The 20,584-nt window shown below is 42.9% G+C and overlaps 1 protein-coding gene and 1 non-coding gene across 3 annotated transcripts in view; both read right to left on the reverse strand.

Moving 5' to 3' along the window:
* The window catches only part of UBE3C (ubiquitin protein ligase E3C), an 83,255-nt gene that overhangs the window by 54,485 nt on the left and 8,186 nt on the right, over positions 1-20,584 (reverse strand). For both annotated transcript variants that reach the window (XM_033098803.1, XM_033098804.1), the window contains exons 2-10: positions 14,270-14,323; positions 12,831-12,905; positions 12,215-12,361; positions 10,506-10,621; positions 8,596-8,753; positions 5,593-5,746; positions 4,954-5,174; positions 4,325-4,479; positions 1,331-1,518 (exon numbers count right to left, since the gene is read on the reverse strand). In XM_033098803.1, the coding sequence (XP_032954694.1) occupies positions 1,331-1,518; positions 4,325-4,479; positions 4,954-5,174; positions 5,593-5,746; positions 8,596-8,753; positions 10,506-10,621; positions 12,215-12,361; positions 12,831-12,905; positions 14,270-14,323 (1,268 nt within the window). The remainder of the gene's footprint in view (positions 1-1,330; positions 1,519-4,324; positions 4,480-4,953; positions 5,175-5,592; positions 5,747-8,595; positions 8,754-10,505; positions 10,622-12,214; positions 12,362-12,830; positions 12,906-14,269; positions 14,324-20,584) is intronic.
* Positions 11,971-12,044, reverse strand: TRNAK-CUU (transfer RNA lysine (anticodon CUU)). Its single transcript has one exon. It is a non-coding gene; the product is annotated as a tRNA-Lys (tRNA).

Genomic DNA, 20,584 nt, shown 5'->3' on the forward strand with positions numbered 1-20,584 from the left:
TTGCAAATCCCGACCTTGAAAATAAAAGGGATTGACACTGCCTGGGAGGACTTCAGAGCAGTTATCAGCCCAGGGATTTACTAATCGTGTTTTAAATACCTTTTAAAAGAAAGTTGGAAGCAGTTAAAAACTACAACAGTTAAAGTAAGCCTGTTTGCTCTTTCATGAGCTGTGAAGAGTTCTAAACACGTACAGGCTAATGGATGTGAACCATAAAGGACATCCCAGAGTAGTTTCTTAGAGGAAATAGGTGCTGTACTCATAAAGCGAGGCTGCACGTAAAGCTCCTTCAGCCATGAAACAGTGCCCAGCGGCTCACGTGGGAAGCCCAGCCCAGGACCCTGAGCATGCAGCAGAGCAATCAGCACCCAAAGGCTGGACTTTGTGCCACAATCAAAGCAAGTGTCCCCGGAGGGTCTCATATCCTGCACTCATGCCACCAGCCCCCGGCTAATCACCTTGGGGGCACCACTTCCTCCCCTGTAATAAACACCAGTCAGCAAAGGTAGAAGATAGCGTCTAATTAGCTGGCTGCATTAGTGGTTCCCACATACAGTTCATTTCAAAGAGCCTGTCCTAACCCAAAGGAACAGCTCTTTTCATGCTGTGGGCTGGCGTTTTGTAAAAACCGGAGCGGATCCTTTGGAGTGACATGAATCACCTGGTATTTTTTACACAGGACCCACATACTGACAGAGCCTTTGGGCAGGTGGCCTGTGACATCGTTCCCTCAGGTCCTAAAATTACTACTGAACTCTATTAAGTATTTTTCTATTAAATTACCAAGGAACCACTAAAATATCACTCAAAAGAGAGGGAAGTAAATAGCGCAAGATTACCCTCACAATTACCTAAGCATAAACGAACCACATTTTAACTTGTATGTTGTTTTGTCCCTCTCGAAAGTTTGTATCAAAATTAAAAAAAAAAAAAATTCAGAGTGCCAGAGTAAACTGCCAGGGCAATCTGATAAAAAGAGCCTTATGAAAGAGCCTAAAAAGATGTGTCATATTTTGGTTGTTTCTACAATATAATGGCCAGCACAAGTCTGACTTTTAAAATGGGCGGTTAGGACCAAACTCCTCTTTCATTCCTAAAATTCTATAGAAAGATGAGCTCCTCTGCTAACACTTACAGGGCACCTCACAGGCCAGCAGAGGCCCCTCTCGCTGGTTTGGGAGAGAAAAACAAACTTTCATTGCCACGAAACGCTTGGACAGTGGAACATTCTGTGTCATATTCAGACAAACAGATGTAGACTGGGAACAAAGCACAGGACGGGAGCGGGGGGGGAGCGAGGGTGGGAGGGCGGGGGCGCCCGCCTACTTGCCTGACTTTGGGCACCGCTGCCCGCTGCTGCACCATCAGCGTGTGGCACACAGAGGCCATGAGCGTGAAAGCCTCCTCGCTTGCCGAGTCCCTCCAGACCAGATTCAACAGCGTGTTGGTCTGCTGTTTTGTATCCAACTTTTTCAGACACTCCTCTGTTATGTAGGGTACTGACAATCTACCATCCTCCTAAAACACACCAGGCAAATAAATTAGTCTGAGTTAGTGACGTTCTGGGAGAACTCGCCTCTAACTACAAACATATAGAAAATCTTACTTTTCTTCAAATGAAAACACAAGATGGGCATTATTCCCAAGTGATCCATACCACATATCGCTCTCTCCACCAATGCATCCCCTAAAATACCCAGACACCCACCGAGATCGTCACTCTCTATATGAGGCACCAATTTTGTCCAGCAGAATGACAAGGAACGGTGACTACTCAGCTTTGCCTACTGATGTGACACAATATTTACATTTTAAGCAAGTTTTACTTCACATCTTTTGGATTGCAGCGTACAAAGCATACATGTGTGAAAATATATTTTCATTGACAGAATTTCCATTTTAAATGATGAGAGATCAGTTTAAGCAAAATAGTCAGAATAGTAAAAAACTTATTTAGAAACAATCAAATGAAATATATAAATCTCTTATTTGATGTCTTAATCTCTCTACATCTGATTCACTGAATAAAACCTGAGCTAACACTCTCTGTGGTTTACTTATCTGGGGTATTAACCAAAGATGCATACATTGCCCATATATGTACATGTATGACAGGTGTAACATGAACATATATGAAATGGGCATTGCTGACTGCACTGTTTGGAAACTCAGGTGGATAGAATTTATGTAATTCCTAAGAAAACACTGCTCTAGAGATAAGGTGACAAACTCTGTGCCACACTTGAGCCTGTCAGTAACTGTGCACCCACGACAGACGTCAGGACATGAGCACCGCTAGTTCTGAAGTGTGCGCTTTTAAGCTTGAAATACAACTTATTTTGAAATAAAGCAGAGTAGAGTTTGCCACAGATGTCGATAACGAGAAGCTCAAGCTGCACTTCTGAGCGCTCAGGAGTGAGCACAGGCGAGTCTGAGGCCCGTGCCTGCTTCGTGTGTCCTCAGTCTGCTTTTCTGCGTCCACACTGAGGACAGGCTCCGAGATGTCTCCAGCACACACAGCCCACAGCCTCTTCTTCACATGGGCACAAATGACATTGTGTACAATAAAATTTTAATTCCACAGAAGTATTAAAAAACTATCTTCTAAAAACAAAAGATTGATCTACATTCCATCTAGAGGATCCCACTTCTTTTTTTTGACCTACAATAAAATTCACTTTTTGGTGGACAGTTCTGAGTTTGACAGATGCAGCAATTCCAGTACCCACCCCAAAATGCAGTTTTCCCCTTATAATTAATCCTCCCTCCTGGCGGAAGCCCTGCAAATGGCAATCTGCTTTCCTTTCCTTATGGTTATGCCTTTTTCATCCATGCTACGAAGCTGTCTGAATCCAGAACGCACAGAACAACACCCCCTTTCACTTCCCGACAGCCTGAAGCTCTGCTTCCCCTGGATACCCGACCCACTCCCAAGTGTATTCTCCCTGAGACGATACTGGTCAACGTGAAATTTCCTAACAGCAACAACAACAAATACTTAAAACCTATCAGAGCCATACCTCAAGCCATTTCAATTGTGTAATTAAGAGAAAAAGAGGTCAGCAGCACCTGTATCACTTAAGACACATCCTGTGTGCATATCATGTATGACTTTTCACCCCCTTGAAAATACACAGTAAAAAATGATAGGTAAGAAATGAGAGAGAGGGACTTAGAAAAATGTGACAATGCACTTAAAACTAACTTTTAATAAATTGTAACATTTATCATCTATACAATTGACAAAAATTAACAAAAGACATTACTGTTCACAAGACGGTAAGAAGGCACTGAACCTTCTGTTGTCCTTTTAGGGGCTGGGGAGAAGGGGGAAGGGAGTGACAGCAAATGGATCTGGCTTCTTTATGGAATGACGAGATGTTCTAAAGCTAGATAGTGGTGATGGTTGGACAGTTATGTTAACATAACTGAAACACATCACTGAATTGTATGTCACTTAAAAGGGTAAAGTGTAATGGTAAACTGTATCTCAATAAAGCTGTTATTAGAACATTCTTTTAAAAACAGAATAGCGCCAGGGCCGGCCTGGTGGCTCAGGCAGTTGGAGCTCCGTGCTCCTAACTCCGAAGGCTGCCGGTTCGATTCCCACATGGGCCAGTGGGCTCTCAACCACAAGGTTGCCGGTTCAATTCCTCAACTCCCGCAAGGGATGGTGGGCAGCGTCCCCTGCAACTAGAAACGGCACTGGACCCGCAGCTGAGCTGCGCCCTCCACAACTAAGACTGAAAGGACAACAATGTGAAGCTGAACGGCACCCTGCACGACTAAGATTGAAAGGACAACTCGACTCGGAAAAAAGGCCTGGAAGTACACACTGCTCCCCAATAAAGTCCTGTTCCCCTTCCCCAATAAAATCTAAAAAAACCCCACAAAAACACAACAGAACAGCGCCTGGCAGTAAGTACATTCCTGAGAACTAGGAACTCATCCATTTCACCCAATCATTTCACTTCTAGGAAATACTGCGTGAGTAATTAATTAAATAATATACAACATGACCCTATTTTGCGTAAAAAACACACACAGAACTATGGATCTCCCTGGATACTTGTACAGATGTACGCAAAAGGCATGGACGAATGTACTTGTGATCACCAGGGTGGTTATCTCTGGGAAGAGAGGTGACGGCAGTGGAGGTAAGGGCACGTCATCTGTACAGTTTGAACGCTTTACAACAAGAGCGCTCTCATGGTTTACTTGTGTCATTACAAACGGGAGGTACACAACGTTAAAAGGCACGTGAAAATCTGATGAAGCCGTCCAGTTAAGCCTCCCACTGATGCCCAGGCCCACGGGAGCTTACTGTAGCGCTCATCTGCTTGTCTGTTTCTTCGCTCTCATCTTCGGAGTCACTGGCTGAATCCTGACCGCTTGTATTGGCAGGTGACACCGGTAACTGAGAAAGAAACGTCTGGAGTACTCTTAAATACACTAGCAGTCCTTCCTCAGAGAGCGTCCCTTTGTAAAACAACCAATTATAACATTTAATTAAAACAAATAAAGAAACTAGAAAACTCAGGTATCATTTTTCCTATACTCAGAAAGGCATTTGTGACCAGAAATTACTAAATTTCCAACAATCCATGTATAAACATATGCATCAAAATATACTGGAGGAAGATGCTAGAATTCTAGAACAGGCACACTAGATGCTTAGTAGGATACATGGGGAAAGCATCCCCACCCGCATAGGAGTTCTCCCATTCAACGCTAAAATTCCTTTTAATCGGTGTGGCCTTATAACAAGTGTGTAACTCAGGGTTTTCCTCTGCCTGGCAACTGCCAGGGGCCCCATTCAGGACAGCCCTTCAGCAAACACACCCTTCCAAGGAACCCCCACGCTGGAGGCCGTGCTGACAGTAGGACACCAGCCATGGCATTACCTGCTAATACAAGCTATGTGTGAGTTCAGTTGAAACGTGTATTTCATACCCAGATAGTTTTCACCAACAGTCAAAACGAAGTAGAAAAGCCACGGCGCGCCACCACTGGCCTCGGAAGCCCTGCTGCCCCCCAATAACAGTGCGTGCAGGAAGGGCTCGTAGGGGAAGACAGTCTGAGCGTCTGCTACCGTGGGAATGACCAAGTGAAAAATCTGCTCTGTAAAAGGTGCTGCCAAGAACTCCTCCGTGAAGGCAGTAAAAACCTGTTGCCTAAAAGAGAAAAATGGAAGCTCTTAGTAAAATCAAAACATGCTGTTCATAAAATCATTGATTAAAATGAACTTTCAAACTATCCTTCTAATTAACCAAAGTTAGGCATTCAGTATCAACCAGGCCACCCTGAAACTAACATAACTTTGGGTCTTCCCTATTAAAAAACACTGCCATGTTTTTGTCTCTTTTGACGGGGGCTGGAAAGCCGGAAAATAACCAGGTCTTCAGAATTATACGTTTATATTAGGGTACAGGCCAGACAGGAAAAGAACATTTTTCCTCAAACTGAGTCACATTAACAGAGTAAAACTTTGACTTTCGGGTCTGTGATTTAAGACAGCATCCTGCGCCACAGTTACTGTTGGACACAGATCTCGTCAAACTACAAACGACAAAAAAATGACCCCAGTCTCACCTGGCTCCTTCTGGACAGGAGTTGTAGGTAAAGTGCAATGGTTTTAGAACATTCTCTAGCAAAATTTTTGCTATAGGAACTCGAGATAAGTCAGAATAGTCAATACTTGATGGAAGCTTGCTATTAATTAACAAATACAGAGATCTATAATACCCTAAAAGAAAGGAAAAACACATATTTAAAATTTGGTACCTTTTCTTATAATGAGGAAAAGAACTTGTCAGTTTTTAAATGCTTTTTACAATTCTCTATAGGTCGAAACTTAAGCTTACTCTTCTTCAACATTTTATTAAGGGAAACTTTAAACAAATACGTAAGCAGCCTGCAATGGTATATAAACTCCTCGGACCCATCACCCAGCGTTGACAATTCTCAACCACAGCCAATCACAGAACGCTCCACTCATAGGAAGCAAATCGTTTCAGTGTATCATCCAAGATAAGGGCTGTGTTTTTCTTAAAAAGACCATTACTACAGCTAAGGAAGTTAATTGTAGTAACTCTAATATCACAAGTGTCTAGTCAGTGTCTGAGTCCCCACGTGTCTGTTATCATTTGTTTTACTCGTTTGCTTGAATTGGGTCCAAGTAAGGCCCCTATATTGTGATTTTTAAAATTTGTCTCCTAGGCATCGTCCAAATATTTCATTAGTTTTGTTTTTAAAAAAGCATCTTGCTGAATCCATGCCCTTCAATATCCTGATGTACTTCAACCACTGCCGCTGTCGTCCTCTCTATAGCTAGTCACGCTGCCCCATCCTCGGCCAGCGGGGTAGACTTCTGGGGGCTCCAGAGACCTGGGGGGCAGTGGGAGCGTCCTTTCTGATGGGACACAATGCCCCTGTGACACTCTCATTTCCTGACCAGGAGCTGCAATCAGCCTTTGCTCCAGAGTCTCTTAAGTGCCTTTTAGAGGAAATGACATCTGAGGATCACAAGACGGGCATGAGGAATACAACTGTTTTTGTTCTAAAGGCAACTTCTACGTAAGAGAAGCCACAACTTTTCTGCCTTGTACACCTTTGCTGGGACTTCTCGGTGTGCAGGGAACAGACCCTGCAGAATCACCAGCGACCACATCACAGAGCCTTTTCCAAGTTATCGGTCCCTTTTAAACATGGAGTGAGAACAGTCCAGGGCTGGTCTGTGAGCTCCTCATGACTGTACAGACACATTCGCAGGTACCACCACGCGCGTGGTTTGCTTCTGGAAACAGTGCCAGCCAGCCTGGCACTCGAGTCCTGGCCACTCGGCACCCCATCACTAGACCCACTTTGTTAACTACCCCAATTCTAACCTCATCTATTGATTACCAGTGAAGCTCACAAAGAAGCTGGAAAGCTCTTTCACTATAAAATTTAAAACGAGAATTTTGGGGGGGGGGAAAACATCAAGAAAAAATTTTAAAGTGTCACATCATTAATACCGGGGTGCCACAAAAATGTACACATTTTAAGAGATGCTATCTATCCAACTTTTCGAAGTTGGATTACAGTAGCGATGTGTATTATAGTGTGACGTTTGCTCAAAAAATGGCGTTAATCAAATGAATGCTAGCGTCATTCATTACAATTTTAATACAGTTTTTTCCTTTCTTAAAATGGGTATACCTTTTTTGGCACCCTCTATATATTAACAGAAATATATATATGTACATTAAACAGATGAACTGACAGCATGACTAGACTATTAAGTAAAGTTCAGTTGCAATTGTTAAAAAGCTTCATTTTAAGTCATAGCACATACCGTACAATAACACAGACTATAATAAATAGAATGCTAAAATTTTATAGACTGATAATGTCAGGAAGTAACTTATTAAAACAGCTGAAAATGGTTACACCACAGAAAATGCTAGAAGCAGCAGTTTTAGTGTAAGATTTTGAAGCATTTCCTATTTCTAGACACATTGCAAACTAATGCATGTTTCTTAGTTATCTTCTTGACACTTTTAGAAAACGAGAAAAGTAAAAATTCTAATCAAATGGTTTGCCTTAATCAATATACTCAATACATCAATTATATAATAGACCATTTCTAATTACCACTGATTTGTTTTTTAAAAGATGAAATTCCACCAATTTCAATTTACTTTTAATTAACTCCCTAGTCTTTCAACAAACTATGTAGGGTTTCTTTCTAAGCCAAACAGTAAGGTTGAGATGTGTAAGAATTTAATTTTTACAGTTCTAATGCTGAGGGTTAAATTAGCTAGATTAACTTAGATTAAGCCACCACTTCAAGAAACAAGCAGACTTACTCACGTTTTATCAGCGGTACCTACAGCTAGCTCCTCTGACGCTGATAACAACATGGATTTTTAATGCTGACAGACTTTGGGAGTCCAAGCCCTGAAGTATTTGATTCTCTACCAGTGAAAAACTGCAGATCAGTTTTTTAAAGTTTTGGTTTAATTTTATATTGTTTAGTTCATCATAAAAGTTTTTAAATCATGTATTTCACAGTCTTTCTCCAAAATGGTGTTACTGATGTGTCCCCAGAAGCGTTTCAGATCTAGGTCATGAGGTCTTACGTAATGCAGTCATTTTAAGAAGAGATCAATGCATAAAAGCTTTAACACCGAGTGGGTGACAAAGTCAAGTAAACTAAGTCTCTTCCTCTCCTCGTGCTCTAACGTGCTGCCCTAAGGCAGGCTCTCCGCTGCGTGCGGGGCACTGCTCCGTCAGGAGAGACTGGCCGCTGCACCGCAGACACACTATGTGCCCAGAGCGCCCCAACACCTTCGGAGAGCACGCCTCCATTTGCATCGTTTTCAAGCAGCAGGAAAATTTCCGTAGAGATTAAACACATTTCCCAATCCCAGGGTGGGCAGAGACAAGGACAAATGGGAGAAAGTGTGGCTCCCAGTGGGCGTCCCCTCAGCTGTGCCAAAAGCTTCTGTCACAAAGTCACACTTGACGTGGGGAGTGACTGTGCAGGCCCCTCCGGACACCCGGGCCCCCGCTCGTCACCAACCCAAAGCTCTGACTCTCCTGACTACTTACCATTTTGAACCATGCAGTGCAAAATTTGTTCGATTACTGACACCACGTAGCCAGCATCTTGTAAAACAGGTGAGTAAGTGTGCTCAGATGAAAACACCTCGAGCATTCTCATTGGAAGTGCGACATTCAAACTGTCATCGTTACAGTTTTGCAGTAACCTGTAAAAATGACGAAAAGTATTCACATACTTACTGGGTGGCAAACGTCACCAGAAGTTCCCTCAAATGGCCGTCCCTCACTATGGTCAGTGTTGGAGCTGCTCTGTTCTATTACCAGGATAGCTCCGAAAACAGACACGACTCAGACAGTCAGTGAAACAATCACACTCTGTCATTCACACTTTTGTCAGTCCTTATTTTGTGCTAAACAGCATGCAGGCACTGGGCTCAGAGACATGAAAAATGCACAATCACAGAGGGAGAAACAGACAAGAGAAACCGAAGACCACAAATTCAGTGTGAGAAGCGTTACAATCCACGGACTGTACCGAAGAGAAGCTGCACCTGAGTCAGCTCAGGTAAAGATGTCTTCTCTTTAAAAGTGCCCATGGCCTCCTCCAAAGACATCTTCAGGACTTCCCATGCCTGCAATCTCCCCTCAGTAGAACAGTTAAAACCTACTTCTGGCCCTAAGTCATCAATCATTTCGACTAAAGAGAATTACATGAAAATTACAGGCAGAAGGGAAGGCTCAGCTGTCATGAAATTAAGTCTCATGTAAAAACAATGTATTTTCTTACAATCAACTTTATATAGATATTATTTACATACAATAATGTACCCGCACTGGAAGCAGGCCCCTGAGAGGTTCTGACAGATCACATCACAATGAAGACACTGAGCTGCAGAGCTGTTAGGGACCCGCAGGGACAAGCCTGTGTGTGGCCTGTTCCATTCTCCTGGGGCCATGGACGGAACTGTACCAGCATCCCTCGGGCCCAGCTGCACCCCACACAGGACTCTTGGTGTCACCACCCTAATGGGTGTGCAGCTGCACTGCACTGCACTTGGAATTTATTTCCCTGATTATTTATGATGTTACCTTTTCAAGACGTATTGGTCATTCATGTCCCCTTTTCAAGAGCGCTGATATCTTTTACCCGATCTTCTAACTGGGCTGTTTGTTTCTTAAAAATATAACCAACCTGTGCCTACCCCTAGCCAGACCCCAGAGCCCTCCAAACACACCCTGACTGCTTAGTCAGTCGCTCAGAGGCTCGGCTCCAGCAATCGTCCATGTCCGTCTGCCCCAGCGCTCCTCCCACACTGGACCAATGACAAGCATGCTACCAATTTTTCCAAGTTCAAGACCATCTCTGGATCCCACTGCTCTCACCAGCTCCTACTCCACGTCTCTGCTCCCTCTGCAGAACTATTTGTAGTTCCTGTTAACCTATCCAACTGGCCCAGCCCCCACCACTGCTCTCATCGAGGTCACCAATAGTATTACTACTGGGAAGAACTGCCAAAGACTGAAATGGGCAAAAAGGAAAGAAAGGAAGACTACGGGGAGGTAAGATAGGGGGGCCTGTCCAGCTCATTCACTGGGTGATGATGGTAACGTGCTCTTTCATTTGGGCACCAAGTGCTCATGTCCCTTAAATGTGTTCTTCTGGAGACTGAATTCAAGAAAGTCACGCAGTGACTTGTTTCAAGTTCACACATAAGTCACACTGCGAGCCTGCGTTTCGGCAGGGACCTTGGGACCTGCTCACAGCAGGAGTCCTCTAGACCAGCCAGTCCAGTCACTAGTAACCAGAATGTCTGCACTTGAAAGAAAACATTATCTGGAAGGAATTTATATCTACGTTTTAACTTCACCGGCCAGAATCACCAAGAGTGAAACGTCTAACATTCCACAGTCTCAAAAACAAACAAAACAACATTCCAGGTGTGACTGCGACAGGTTACCTGCAGCAGAGGCTCATCAACCTCTTTATCTGAAATAAGCATGTAAGTCTTTCGGATCCATCCAACTGCTGGACAAACAGAGAGCTGTGTTTAATTAAGTTCTGATACATCCATATCTGAAACAGCAAAACAGATAAATTACAACTCTAAATCCATAAAGACCTGTTTACTGAATTACGTAACATTTCAAATGCCCTTAGATAGTAAATAGATACTTTATCAAAATTAATTAGAACACGATAAGAAGTAAAACTCTCAAGTCAGTTTTCATTTAGTAGCATATATGTTTTGGATTTTCCATCTTAAAATGGCACATCAGTATTAAGCTCAATTACTGAATTTACTACTAAAACAAGGAACACTTAAAACTCACGTAAATTTGAAACAAAAACCGTTCACTTGCAAAAATCAGCATTCCATAATAAAAAGAGATGAGAAACACAATATAAATCCTAAGTTACACAGGACATTGGTTTTTCCTTTTTACCTTTTTCCTCCGTGTCTCTAGCATCCTTTCCTTTTGGATATTCCACTTTCCTAACTCCTAGAAATTGGTAGGAAAGGCACGCACCCGGCCCCACTATGCCCAGGAGCAGGTCAGGTCTGTAATACTGAGCTGATGGCTGTGGACTTCACTAGATGGGAGGCTCCTCTCACAATGTGTGTGTATGTCCAATCAGCACAGTGGATGGACACTTTCAATGTCCTACAACTTTGTCAGTGGCACTTCAATACAGCTGGATAAAAAGACCTGGTGTGTGTCCGGGCTGCCAGAACTCCCATTCCCATAAAGAAATATCTTTTGCGGGCTGGCCCGGTGGCTCAGGCTGTTGGAGCTCCATGCTCCTAACTCCGAAGGCTGCCGGTTCGATTCCCACATGGGCCAGTGGGCTCTCAACCACAAGGTTGCCAGTTGAACTCCTTGACTCCCGCAAGGGATGGTGGGCTCTGCCCTCTGCAACTAAGATTGAACACGGCACCTTGAGCTGAGCTGCCGCTGAGCTCCCGGATGGCTCAATTGGTTGGAGCGCATCCTCTCAACCACAAGGCTGCCGGTTGGACTCCCGCAAGGTATGGTGGGCTGTGCCCCCTGCAACTAGAAAAGGGCAACTGGACCTGGAACTGAGCAGCACCCTTCACAACTAAGATTGAAAGGACAACACCTTGAAGCTGAGCGGCACCCTCCACAACTAAGACTGAAAGGACAACAACTTGACTTGGAAAAAAGGCCTGGAAGTACACACTGTTCCCCAATAAAGTCCTGTTCCCCTTCCCAAAAAAACTGAGCAAAAAAAAAGAGAAATATCTTTTGGAACATTCCATAATAAAAAATAAAAAACCTATTGAAAATTTATATCAATGTGACTTTTTTTTTTTTTGACTTTTTTTTAAAGCGTGTTTTTCCAGGACCCATCACCTCCAAGTCAAGTCGTTTCAATCTAGTTGAGGAGGGCGCAGCTCACAGTGGCCCAAGCAGGGATCGAACCAGCAACCTTGTTGTTAAGAGCACCAAGCTCTAACCAACTGAGCTAACCGGCCGCCCCCAACATCAATGTTTAAGAGGTAAAACACGTTACCAAGATGGCCTATGACAGGTGACCGGAGAAAAGTTCACGAAGGTGAGACAAATAGGAGGGGTCATCTGACCACCTTTTAAAAAGCTGGAAAGTATGTCAACAAGGATAAGTCAGAACGTAGTTAACACTCACCAAACGTTTTGAGTCTTCATTCTGCTTGTAAAAGAACAGAAGCTGCCTCACCAACAGGGTAAGGTTGGGACCATTAGCAATGGAAAAAGTACCACCAGACTGTGACAAGTTAGCACAGCGGTCAAATGCACTTCTTTGGATGGAATACTGAAAAGAAAACAAAACAAATTAGTAAGCACTCAGGCGCATATTTATGGCCTAAACGTACACCAAATGTTTCAACAGGAGTGGGAGACACTGACAATTAAGATGCCTACTACGGAGTTATCGGCAAAAGGTTAAATAAAAACAAAAACGTGGACTGCAATGACAGACCCGAAATGCCCACTGAAAGTCTTCCACCACGTCCTTCTACTTGGATCTTCAGCTGTTGTTTAGCCTATATTTGCATTTTAATGTTTAAAAATAACCTCAAACTCACCTATCTATAAATCTTCATGTAAATATAAACTATTAAAATTAATAATTGGGAGAAATACTATTATGAACATTAACTTTCATTAAACAGGTATACAAAAAGACAGACAAAACGGACTCCACTTCTAAGACTCTAAGGTCGTTATTTAAAATAAGCTCTCACATGCCTTTCTAATTCTCAATATATAAACAAACTTACTTGCTGTTTTCTGTCTCGATAGCCTCGAATAAATGACTGGATAATTATTGCATTTTTCAACCTTCGCCTTTCTTCCTGGATAATGGAGGGAGGAGGGTCAATCAGTCAGAACTAGTGAAAATGACATTTAGGTAGTAAAGACTTTTTTAAAAAAATTACAGCTATATAATTCACATACCACAAAATCCACTCTATTGAGTGTACCATTCACCAATATTTAGTATGTTCAAAATTGTGCAACTATCACCACTACCTGATTTTATAACACTTTCATCACCTACCCCCACCAAAAGCCTCTGTACCCATTAGCAGTCACCCCTCATTCCTCGCCCTCCCTCCCTCCCCACCCCCAAACACACTTCTCTGCCCCTGGCAACCACTACAATTTCTGTCTGTATGGAACTGCCTATTCTGGACATTTCATATAATGGAATCACAGAACGTGTGGGTTTCTGATGTCTGGCTCTTTTCCCTTGGCGTGATGTCTTAAGGTTCAGCCATGCTGTATCATGTACCAGGATTTCACTCCCGTTGATGACCGATTAATTGTCCTCCATAGGGATGCCTCACATTTTGCTTATTAATTTATTAGCTGATGGACACTTGGGCTGTTTCCACTTCGGATTATTACGAATAATGCTGCTGGGGACATGCATGTATAATTTTGGTGTGGACAAATGGTTTTCATTTCTTTTGGGTGAATACCTAGGAGTGAAACTAACAACTGAGGAACTGCCAGACTGTTTTCCAAAATGGCTACACTATTTTACAATCCCACCAGCAATAAGACTTTTTTTTAAAGTTTTAGTTTTAAAGATAAAAACAATGCAGGCAACACAAACATCTATTTTAAAGGTCACGTTCTTGTTTCAAAGCAGAAAACTAATTTTTATTGACTTGAGACTGTCTTCAGTGACCTAGCAAAAATACATATTCTTCATCTTAATTCTAACCATTGCAGCTACCACTGTTTGAGAGCCTATTATGTGCCAGCCCTAAGAAAGACACTCCACGTGCACTTGTACAATAATCTTACAGGTCAATATTACTACTGTTTTAAATATGCTGAAACTGAAATTTCCATAAAGATTAAATAATGTTGAAAAACGTAAGCCTCAGAATTCAAACTCAGGTGTGACACTAAAAATCTGCACTCCATCTTACTACACGACACTGTCTCACGTCTCCTATGAATCCCATCTACCCTGGAGAGGGTCCTTTTAGTCCATCTTTCCCACATTGGTTCCAGAACAAATGACTTATTGGAAAACCCAACACACCCAGAAATTTTTCTAAAGCTTAATATATACATACACATAAATATATATATATATTACTTCATACATAACACACACATATCCACATATAACAGTAAAGCCAAGACTAATTTAAATGCTATGGAAAAAATCCCTATTGGAGCCTACTATAAAACTTTTTACCTCTCTCTTTCTTCTTTCTTCCTGAGTACGATGTAAAAGAGAAGCCTTTTCTTCCTAAACACAAAGAGATCCAAATATTATAGAATGTTTTGACCCAAAAGATTCTGAAGACCATCGCATCCTACTACCTACCTGAATGAGAAGTCTAAGGTACAAGAGGTTAAATGGCTTTCTGAGGTCACAGATCTAATTAAAGTTGGTATTTCAGTAGTTTTCTAAGAATAAAATCTGATTTCTTTACACACAATCAGGTAAAGCTGGGGAGGCAGGAAGAAGATCGGCACACTGTATCAATGCTGATATCCCCACTGGGATGATACACTACAGCTTTTTTGTTTGTTTTTTCCCCCTTCTTCCGCCTCCCCCCGCCCCACTCCAGTTCAAGCTGTTGTTTCTCCGTCTAGTTGTGTAGGACCCCAGCTCCCTGGCCCATGCTGGTATTAGGAGCCTTGCCCTCCCCGCGGCTGAGGCAGTCAGTCGCCGCTCAAAGCAGCTCATGGCAGCTCTCCCCGGCTGCCAGCTGCTCACACTGACCACCGGCTCATGGCAGCCCAGCTGCAGGGAGAGCTGTTATTCACAATCTTAGCTGTAGAGGGCGCATTTCACTGGCCCATGTGGGAATTGAACCAGCAACCTTGGTGTTAGGAGCATGGCCACCAACCACCTCAGCCACCAGGCAAGCCGGATATACTACAGTTTTGCAAAATCCGGACCCAGGGGAAATTAGGCAATGTGAACAAGGGATCTTTCTGTATTATTTCTAACAGCTGCACAGGAGTCTACAATTTCAATGAAAAATTTCAATGAAAAATCAATTTCTTTACTGTTACCAATGTTAAAAAAATATATTTTTTTCATCCTAAGTAAAACTAAATTTTGAACAAAATTACTTGGTATGGAGAAGGAACTAAATAATAACTAGGAAAGTTAAACATTTCGAATAAAATAAAAATACATAAAGACAACCCTCCTCCCCACAAAACTGTTCCAGTCTATAGTATTTTTATAAATTTAACCCAAAATAACATTAAAGGCCCAAGACACTACATATAAATTATTAGAAAAATTAATAAATTTAAATTTATTAACAAGAACATATATCCTGTCAGAAGTGTTGGAAGGCAAGTAATTACCAATTTAAAATAATACACTGATATGTGAACGAGCACACAATATGTAGAATAGTTTCTCACTGACAAAATTTAAAGCCAAAGAAATAAATCCTCCAGATATTTTTCATTGTAGAAAATTTCATTTCTTGAATTTCAAATAAAAAGCCTTTTATCTACCACATGTCCAAAGTCAGAAAATATTTTGTTTTAAACTTAATCAAAAGGAGAATGTAAAATCTGAAGTAAAACGTGCAAAGTTATGATGTTCAGCATTACGGAAAACTTAGATAAAAACAAGCATATTTCTGATCAGTATCTTTATTCATGAATAGAACTGGTACATTTAGACCTATAATTTCTTTTCCTTCTAATTTCCCTTTGTTCAGATTTAATATACGTTCATTATTTCGTTATAGCTGAAGAGCTCAGATATCCTAAAATGGTATACAGTTACAAGTATGAAAAAATGTATTTAATGTCTGAAATTAAATATACCAACATTTTACTTTTAAAAAAAGATACATGCTGGCAAAACAGCCACTAACTGACTTCAACACACCGATCTGAGCTTAGTCGTCACTGAAGTCCCATGGCCTCAATGATCTCCTGTGTTTCCTACTGCCACGTCCCTGTCATTTGCTTCAGTGCCTGGCACATGTAGGTATTCAATAAACAGTCACAAAATGAGAGGATGAACATGTCCTTTAAGTAAAACAAAGTAGTCTAAAAGAAGGAGTAACCGGAACGGTTGCAATATTCTGAAAACCAAAATAGGTACTAGGTACCAAAAACCATAATTGGACTCTAACTGAACAGTGGAATTTCTCAGCTGCTCGTGGTGTGGGAGGAGCTATGAAAGCACAAGAGGCAGCCCTGGCTGTGCTGGCGAGGAAGATTGTTCGCCTTCAGCCACCTGCGGACACAGGGCACCATGTAAATGGGACAATCAGTGCTCTTGCTGTCCTGAAGGGCTTTAAAGTTTCCTGCTTGAAAGCTCACTTCAAAAATAATAACAAGTAGGGTCGGCCCGGTGGCTCAGGCGGTTAGAGCTCCATGCTCCTAACTCCGAAGGCTGCCAGTTCGATTCCCACATGGGCCAGTGGGCTCTCAACCACAAGGTTGCCAGTTCAACTCGAGTCCCGCAAGGGATGGTGGGCAGCGCCCCCTGCAACTAAGATTGAACACGGCACCTTGAGCTGAGCTTCCTCCCGGATGGCTCAGTTGGTTGGAGCGTGTCCTCTCAACCACAAGGTTGCCAGTTCGACTCGCGCAAGGGATGGTGGGCTATGCTCCCTGCAACTAGAAACGGCAACTGGACCTGGAGCTGAACGGCACCCTCCACAACTAAGATTGAAAGGACAACAGCTTGACTTGGAAAAAAGGCCTGGAAGTACACACTGTTCCCCAATAAAGTCCTGTTCCCCTTCCCCAATAAAATCTTTAAAAAAATAATAATAATAACAAGTATAGCAAGCAAATGCAAAGTATTGGATACACACACCCACAAAAACCCCTGACATGTGATTTCAACAAAGAGTATTCAAACTCCTGAAATAGTTGACAGAAAAAAGAGAAAGGTCAACCAATCCCTCACACGGAATTGGTCACACCGGAGAGTCGTCTCGAGGGCCGGCGCCAGCAGCCACCCACACTGAGTTGTCTACGCCCACTCACTGTGCCCTGGCGCACGTGTGCGACACAGAGCACGACCAGGGCTGGGGACTTAGCCTCCCAGGCTCAACAATCCTCGGGGCGTTGGGCTGTGTGAATTCTGCACTCCTTAGAACCACCCGAGGAGGAAAGCACTATCCTTTGTCCTGTTAGAGATGAGAAAAGCGACATTCACAGTGAGGTTCAAGATCTGAACTCAGGTGGGCCCAGGGCCTAAGCTGCTGAGCAGCGCACTATTTCCTTAGAAAAAGAACATTCTGGATGTTCTTACTTCTTTACATTTGGGGAAATTCACAAAAATCTTCTGTCTGCAGAATCCATAAGAAATTTGGAAGGTCTACCAGAAGGGAGGCTGGTGGGGAAGAAGCCACAGAAGAAAGTCTGAATCACCCCAAACTCGACATGTGTTGAAAGCATGGGGCACAGGTGGGCTTCACAAGTGCAGCACACAGAGCGTCCAGAGGGAGGCGCACAAAGCCATCAGAGCGGGCTCGGCACAGGAAGCCCAGCGGGACGGAGCACACAGCCAAGTCCAGGAACGACGGGCGTTGTCCACGCGGGACCTGAACTTGGAACCAGAGCCTCTTCTCCCACACTCCCCATCTCAGAGAACGGCTCCAGGCAGAAGACATTCAAATGAGGCACAGGAGACCACTTCCTCATTCAGCAGAAACTTACCGAGTCAGGATCATGCTAGGTACCAGACAGGTTTAGGTAAAGAAAGCGTTTGTTCCCAAGGAGGTCACAGTCTGGGGGGCAAAAGAAGCCTGTTTATTGAGGACCTCCTGTGGGGCAGACATGATCCTGGACGGCGCACTAACGCCTGAATAAAAGACCCAGTTCTTGCCCTATGAGCGTCCACTTTCCTAGAGGTGCCACGGGGCAGGAGCCAGCAGGGAGGAAGAACAGGAACTTGGCCTCAGTGACTCGGAGGAAACTCAGAAGAAAAGGTGAATTCGCGACACCTTGGAAGGATGAGCGGGTGACAAGATGGGAGAACATGCCAGCAGAGGGAGAAAAGCCCAGGAAGCAGATGAGTCACAAGCAGAGGATGAAGAAGGGGGCGACCAACCCTCTCTGCAGGGGTCAGAGGTCAGAATCCAAGCTCAGTCTGAGAACTCCATCTCTGGCTCCGCAAACCGTGTATCCAGACAGCGTGAGATGGAAGGAGACGATGATAAACTTAACGATTCACTGACAGCGACATGTCTATGAGGCTGACCAGTAAGTCAGTAGGTAATAAAGTAACAGGGAAGAAGCAGGGACTGAAAATTGAAAGTTCAAGTCACCCATTGCTTCAGTTTAAACCCCTTCTGTGCCTTCTTCCTTCTGTGGCTTCCCAATTCTGTCTGCATCACCTTACACTGGGCTGCCACCCTTTAAAACAAACAAAACACTGCCATCTATTCTAACAACCATCCCTAAAAGATCACTGAACACAAAGAAAACCCTCTCTTCTCAAAGTTCAGTTACTTAAATTAACCAAATTTATGTAAAACCTGCTACACTGCCCTTCTTTTTCCATTTTTTCCCATTTTACAGTAGCCTATCTGAGAACCTAAGTTGAGGGATCAAGTTCAAACACAGCCTTAGCACAGGAATGCCAGTCACCACATTGCCTCGGCCCCCCTATTCCGCACCACCTCCGGCGCGGCCGCAGCACAGCGTCCGACTACCCTTCCAGTCTGGGTGCCCCGTCTTCCCTGCTGATAGCAACTGCGCCTAATGAGCACCTGCTGGTCTCAGGTGACACAGCTCCAATGTGGTCCCTTCCGTGCCTTCCATAAAGCTCTCCCTAGACGACCGCCACCAGGTCCTTTCCTCCCCATGCTGGACTGGCCAGCTCACTAGTGTAAACAGATCGCTTTGGCACATACGACAATCATCCAAGTGTACGCGACAGGCGGGAGACGACTGTTTGTGCAACAGGCAAACCCTGGGGACCAAACAGGTATCACCTCCAAAGACACGACCTCCCTTCAGCAAACGATGCCAGAGTGCTGAGTATGGGCGGAATGCCTTCGGACCAGGGTGCATTCTTAGCCCTCAGAGCAGAAAATTAGAAAATAAAACTTGACTTACATCAGTTTAAACATCAAGTAATGAATGATCAAAGTACAAGTAGGTACCAAATTAGACCTCAATCTAGAAAAGCGCAGGGTGTGACTCTAGGAGCCGAGTGACAAGACATACAAAGCCCCTGACCTACCACTTCTAGAATTTCACCTACACACGTTATAGGCACATACAGAAGGACATGCACCTTGCTGTTTAAATTAGCAAAGAACTGAAAATCACCTAAATGGCCATTAAGTACACGACAACTAAATAAGTTAGGGAACATCCATGACATGAGGTTCCACACAGTAGGTCCACTGCACTGATCTGGAACGATCTCTGAGATGGATTATTAGGGGGAGGAGAGAAGTGGCTCAGGTGTTCAACAAGCTCTAATGTGTGTCTGTCTACACAAGAGGAGGTCCGCACACCTCAAGCATTCCATACACGGAGGGAGAGTGCCGACAGGAGAGACCTGTCATGGGTCTGAACACAGCGTCAGGGAACAGGCGAGTGGGGGTGGGGGGGCACCGCTATCACTTTAGTTGAAGCTTTATTTTGTATTTGAAATATTATCCATGTACAGGTAATACTTTCTCACTCTTTTAGAATAAAAACTAATGAAGCTATATGAGAACATAAATTTTTTGATTCTTAAGTAGTTTCTGATTTCAATTTACTGTACTTACACTTGAAAACATCTCTTACCTTTTAAAAAAGTTAGGGATTCCTAGTAGCACTTTCATAAAACACACTAATCACTTCGGTGTTTCTCGAAAGACCAAGCCCATTGTTCTTACAGCAAACATGTCACTTGCAATGCTAACCACTCTCGCCCACGACTGTGACACTAAAACTATTCATCAATGTGTAAACAACACTAAGTTACAGCAAACTTCTCTACTTGATGTGTGAGCTTTGGCACATTAGCTTATCTCTTCTGAAAATTAAATATGAGCAACCTTCACAAATACCATTAACACTGATGTTTTTAAATGGGAAAAAATACTTTTTTCATGCAAATAAATTGAGTGGTTACAAAATATAGTTCTAAAAAAAGTAAGTTATATATAGTTTAAATTAGATTTCATTAAATATCAGAACAAAAAAAAATATGGCCAAAAGTTCAAGTATATGTCAAAGTGAATTTATATAACATGACAATTTCCATAAAGCTAAATGCTCAAACTGACTGCTAATCATTTACAAAAAAGAACGTTAGCATGTTTATTGATACCTGGATGTTAAAGAAAAACAACCATGAGGTTTCCAGTCTTTCATCTATTTGGGTTATTTTCTTTAGCAATTTCCTCTATTTACCAAAGTAAATAGAATAACCAGTTTCACATCTGTTTCAAGTTAGTATTTCCCACTCTTAAGCACTAACATAACACTAACAGTTTTACACAATTCCAGGAATATTCAAGTAAAACACTTCCCTTTGAGCTAACTAACTTGCTAAAAGTTAGCAAAA

This window comes from Rhinolophus ferrumequinum, chromosome 26 (genome assembly GCF_004115265.2).
Source record: "Rhinolophus ferrumequinum isolate MPI-CBG mRhiFer1 chromosome 26, mRhiFer1_v1.p, whole genome shotgun sequence".
NCBI classification, from domain to species: Eukaryota; Metazoa; Chordata; class Mammalia; order Chiroptera; family Rhinolophidae; genus Rhinolophus; species Rhinolophus ferrumequinum.